Raw genomic sequence first — 5,375 nt, 5'->3', positions numbered from 1 at the left:
CCTGCCCTTGGGTGGAGTGGACATCCCAGGGGGAGGGAGCCCCCGCCCTGGGGGTATGTGGCTTCCCAGAAAGGGCTGCAGGACAAGTCCTAACAACCAGGGCGTGGGTGCCGAGGCCACCGGGTAGCCAGCGAGGCTGTGTACACAGCTACATGGTACACACAGATCCTCTGCCCCCAACATATGCACACACAACCTTACAGTCACATGGGCCCTGCCCCCTGAATTCAGCCACAGCACTGAACACTCCGAAGACAGAAAAATCCCCAACCATCCCCATTTGGGCAGGTGACAGGGTGAGGACAGGCCATCGTCCCAGCACACAGCTGCGGAGCTTCCCAGCAGCTTCTCCACACGTCCCTGAAGGACCACGGGCCTCTGGCAGAGCTCGACCAGGAGAACCACAGAAATGGGCCAGAAAACGAAGCCACCAGGCCTGCAGCACGCCTCCCCAGCATTACCCTCAATGCTAGGGCCGCCCTGCCCTTCCCAGAACAACCGTGGCAAATGCTCAGGGCCCAGAGGCCCTCCTCCCCCAGCGCCGGGGCCAACACGTCCGGAACCCACACCGGCACCGCGGCATCTGGTCCCATGTCCCAGGGGGCCCCGCAGAGCTCTCAGCAGAGCCGACAAGACACAAAGGCCTGCCCCAGGTCGGGGAGGGGCGGTCACTTACTGGGCACGCGGTTGATGGCGCGGAGGGGCCGCAGCACCCGTACTGTTCGGATGGCGGAGAGGCTCACGTTGTGTCCATCCAGGGAGTACTCCATCATGCTGGGGGAGGGCAGAGGGAGGGAGGTTCAGGTGGGGAGCAGGTGACCACACGCTGGAGAGCTGGTCCCCAAGCCGTGCACCCAGCCAGGCTGGACCCTGAGGCAGGAGGAGCACGACTCTGAATCACCATGGGCACGCCTCGCCCTCCAGGGATCCCCAGGACAAGTGCCCAGCCCTGGCAGAGGCCCCACTGGCTTCGCACTTCCGACCAGGCTGCACCCGGACCCCTCAGGAGTCACCTGCTGCACCCCTCTTCCTGGGGGGCCCGAGGACCCGTGGAGTCTGAGGGGTGGGGTTCCCGGCCAGGTGGGGTCAGGCAAGGGGCCACTGCAGGTGCGTCAGGCCCCTGGCTTAACAGAGCTGGGTGTGGGCAGATGGAGCTGTACCCCGCCATGACGATGAAGAAGTCCAGCCTGTTCCACGTGTCGCCCAGGTAGCACTTCTGCCCGAACAGCCCCAGGGCGACCATCTTGATGACCATCTCCACCGCGAAGAAGGCGAAAATGAAGTCGTCGAAGGCCTGGTGGGAGGAGGGTCTGAGAGCAGGACCTGCGCTCTCCACACCCAGGGACGGGGTGTCCCTAAGGGTCATTCATGGCAAGTGGGTCAGCCCAGCCCCCGCCTGCCCGGGCCCCCACCTCCAGGATGCTGCAGCGCTCCGAGCGGCACTTGACGTCCTCGCAAGGCCGGAACATGCCCAGGGTGACGCAGTTGAGCATGATGACCAGCATGCTGACGTGCTCGAACCACGTGGGGGCAGGCAACTGGGTTAAGGGTCAATGAAGGAGGCTGGTAGATAGCCACGGGGAAGCAGGGCAGGGGGGGGGGGGGCTGGACCCCAGGACCTGCCCCAACCCCCCACCACTGCCAGGATGCCAAGCCCTCCACACCCCTGCACCCACCCCATCATCTGCGTGTTAAGGGACAGAGCCCTGGCACCAGTCTCAAATACTGCTGTCAACCCCCATGCACAGAGGAGAAACTGAGGCACAGACTAGGACTCTGGATGGAAGCTGGAGACCACCTGCTGCCCCTCTACCAGGTTTCCCCCAACTAAACAGGTCACACACACAGGTGAGCATCTCACAGGCAGCCTGGACTCCAGCAGGTGCTGCAGGTGCCCTCAGATTGAGGGGGGCCTCAGAGCCCCCTCTCCATGGCCCTGTACCCCCCCATGTGACTCCAGCAGATGGAGGAGGAGGAGGGGAGCTTTGGGTCAGTGCAGTGACTGGACCCAGAGGATCTGCAGCCCTACTGCGTGCTTGGATAAAGGGTGATGGGACGTGGGTGAAGGCCAGAGGGAGAACACCCCCTATATCCTCCTGACCCCCACCAGCCAGTCGGGCCTGAGAGCAAAAGCTGCCTTGGAGGGCCATGTCCAGGAGCACCTTCCTGCTGGCAGGAGGGCACCCAGCCAGGGCAGGGCCTGAGGGTGCTAAGCCAGCAGCAGGTGCTGCATCCCAGGTACTGTGCATACCCAGTACGGGTGCCTCAGCCACCCTGTGGGGTGCTGGCCCTGGGTACAAGAACAAGAGCCCACCCAAGACCTCAGTGAGAACTCCTGCCCATTCAGGGAGTGGCCACCAGATGGCACCGTGGCTTCATGCAGGCCTGGGTGTGGGGCGGTCCCCTCAGTGGCTGCCTAGGGCAGGGTTGCACCCCACACCTGCACCAGTTGGTTCATCAGGAAATTGGGGAGCCCTGTGGCAGGCCAGCCATGTCGGGTATGAGGGAAGGGCCACCAGGAGGGGGGCCAGGGCTATGTGTGGGGTACCTAGCTGGATGGCTGAGGTTCACCTGAACTCTGTGGACACAGGCAACTACCCTTTACGGCTGGGAGGGCCCGAGGGCTTCGGGGGAATTCATGTAGGCCAGCCATGTCGGGTATGAGGGAAGGGCCACCAGGATGGGGGGCCAGGGCTATGTGTGGGGTCCCTAGCTGGCTGGCTGAGGTTCACCTGAACTCTGTGGACACAAGCAACTACCCTTTATGGCTGGGAGGGCCCCAGGGCTTCGGGGAATTCATGTCTCCCCCACACCACCCCCAGGTCAGGGTCCCCTCCCACCGGGAACCACGCCCACTCTAAGGTGGGCTTGCCCGTCTGCCCTGCTCAGACGAGAGAGCAAGATCCCAGCCTACAGTGAAGCTGGGGCACGGTGCTCGGGGAAACACCACTTGTCCGCAGACAGCTCTGGGCCCCCCCCCCCCGGCCTGGCCTGTGGGGGCTGAACTGGGGTGACAGCTGCAGCATGACCTTCAGATCGGTGCCTTTCTGTTCCCCTCCCCATGTTCCCTTGGTGGTACGTTTCGTGCGTCAAGGAGGTGACCAAGGCAGCAGGACCCCTGCCTGGCACGAAGCTGTGCTCCATAAGGTAGCCCTGAGCACCCGCCCTGTGCCTAGCTACGTGGTGGCACTAGGGCCGGGGCTCCATGCAGCCCCACCTTTGAGGGGCTCCAATCCCATGGGTGACAAACTGGCAAGGGCTGTGCTGTAATAGGATCATGGAGGGGACCGGGTCTGTGGAGGCCCTGGGCCACTATATTTACAGGCGGATGGGCTCAGCGATGAGAAGCAGGTCACACCCTGTGTACCCCTCCTCTGTGGGACTCTGGAAGCCAGTCTCGACCCTTCTCCCCCCAGCCTCCGGGACAGGGGTGGGGGTAGGGCAACAGTTGATGTTGGCAGCCCCTGGCCCACAGCGTGATGTGCAGCGTGGCACGGAGCCACCAATGTAATTACACGTTCCCACCGAGAGTGCCATAATTACCCTTAATGGGTTCAGCAGTAACAAGTGCCTTTGCTGTGATTTGCTGTGGAAAAGCAGAAATTGGTGTCCTGCTAGGGCAGCACGGAGGGCCCCGTGGGAACTGGCTGAGAGGTCTAGTGGGGTGACTGCACAGTCGGGGCCTGTGGGGCCTGCAGACTAGCCCGGGAGGCCAGCCCGCTGTGTGTGTGTGTCTCTGTGGGTGGGGTTGGGGAAGAGGAGAGCGCTGCAGCTAAAACCTGCACCAAATACCCATGCCACCCCTACTGTGCGCCAAAATGGCTCTATCTTGAATCCTGATGAACCCATGAGGCCGACACTGTCCAGTTCCACAGCACAGACTGGAGGCTTGGGTGACTCACCTGAGGGACCCAAGAGAGCTGGTCCTCGGGCACCGGACATGGATGGAAGGGGCCGACACAAGAATTTACTGATCTGGGGGATTCTTGCAGGGATCAGGTCTGGACCCTGGAGCTGGCGTTGGGTAGAGCTGAGGACCTCAGTCCTCAATGGTGGAGTGGATGTGTCCGGAGCTGGTCTGGGCCAGGGCCCATGAGAGGCTACTCAGGTCAGGGGGTAGGAAGCCCCACTCCCCAGCAGGAACTACAGCCCAGGACCCCAGCAACTTGCAAAGACAGCCAGCTTGGCGTCCCTGGGTCTACATCTTCTCAAACCTCTGACAAGCGAAGCTCCCACTGTACCTCCCTGCCCCCGAGGCACACCCTGAGAGCTCAGGACACCAGCGAAGCTCCCACTGTACCTCCCTGCCCCCGAGGCACCCCTGAGAGCTCAGGACACCAGCCATGAGCCATGGCTACAGTGACCCAGGACCCAGCAGGGAGGCCATGAACACAGGCTCATCTGAGAAGTGGAGACACCACCACAGTGGCTGGAATAATCAACCCCATCAGCACACCCCAGGCACCCAGAACGTTCTCCACCCATCCCTACAAGCACGCACCCTTTGGGGGCTACTATCCTAAAGATACACCCCTACCCCTCTCCCCACATCACGCCAAACACATGCCTGGGAGGGGCAAGACCGCAGGGTCCTGCACTTGGGCCCCGAGACCCGGCCTGGGTCTGTGTGAAGGTGCACACGCCTGTGCTTGGCTCCTGAGAGAAACACCATGGAGCCACCCTGCCCTTCCTGCCTTGGGGACAACCAGCCCAGGGAGGGCTCAGTCAGTCTCCTGTGTGCACCCGAGGCCAACCTCCACCCGTCACAGCCGTCCCCTCGTCACGCCTCGGTGGGTGGCTGAGGACATGCAGTGCCAACTGGACACTCATCACACGCAGCCCAGTGACTTCCGGGAGCTTAATTACACAGATGGATTTTCTGGGTCTTAATTAAAATATCCGTTAGGTTTTGAACCAAGTTTTGCAAATTAGAATCAATTTCTACCGCGGGTCCAAAAAAGCCAGGCTGCCGCATGGTCAGGAGGCCGAGGCTGTGCTGGCCTGAGGAGGGGGTCCTCCAGCTGCCTGGGGCCTGGCTGCAAAGGGGCCGCGGGCCTGGGTCTGCAGCTGAGTGAGACAATCTCTCCCAGGGACTGTGCCGCCAGCGAGGCTCTTCCCCAGCCTGGAAGCCTCAACGATGGCAGTGAGGCCCTGACCCAAGTTCCCTGTCTACCCTGGGCCCGGCTCCTTAGACCCAGGGACCTCGCTGATAATCCCCTTTTCAAACAGAGGTGAGGGAAACTGCAGGGACCTCCCCCAGCCAAACAGGCCCCTGGTGTACAGCTTGGCAGGGAGGGGCCTGGAGTGACTCTCCCCAGGGCAAGTGCTACCTCTTCCATGGCTCCTCCAAAGTACCCCAAACACCACCCCCCCTC

At 62.3% G+C, this 5,375-nt stretch overlaps 1 protein-coding gene across 1 annotated transcript in view; it reads right to left on the bottom strand.

The window, feature by feature from the left end:
- The window catches only part of CACNA1H (calcium channel, voltage-dependent, T type, alpha 1H subunit), a 51,155-nt gene that overhangs the window by 25,616 nt on the left and 20,164 nt on the right, over positions 1 to 5,375 (bottom strand). Inside the window, exons 3-5 of the mRNA XM_014542965.1 lie at positions 1,413 to 1,538; positions 1,161 to 1,294; positions 677 to 774 (exon numbers count right to left, since the gene is read on the bottom strand). Coding sequence (XP_014398451.1) covers positions 677 to 774; positions 1,161 to 1,294; positions 1,413 to 1,538 — 358 coding nt within the window. The remainder of the gene's footprint in view (positions 1 to 676; positions 775 to 1,160; positions 1,295 to 1,412; positions 1,539 to 5,375) is intronic.

Source organism: Myotis brandtii, unplaced genomic scaffold, assembly GCF_000412655.1.
Source record: "Myotis brandtii unplaced genomic scaffold, ASM41265v1 scaffold317, whole genome shotgun sequence".
NCBI classification, from domain to species: domain Eukaryota; kingdom Metazoa; phylum Chordata; class Mammalia; order Chiroptera; family Vespertilionidae; genus Myotis; species Myotis brandtii.
The sequence above is the reverse complement of the archived record's forward strand: the minus strand, read 5'-3'. Positions and strand labels throughout refer to the sequence as shown.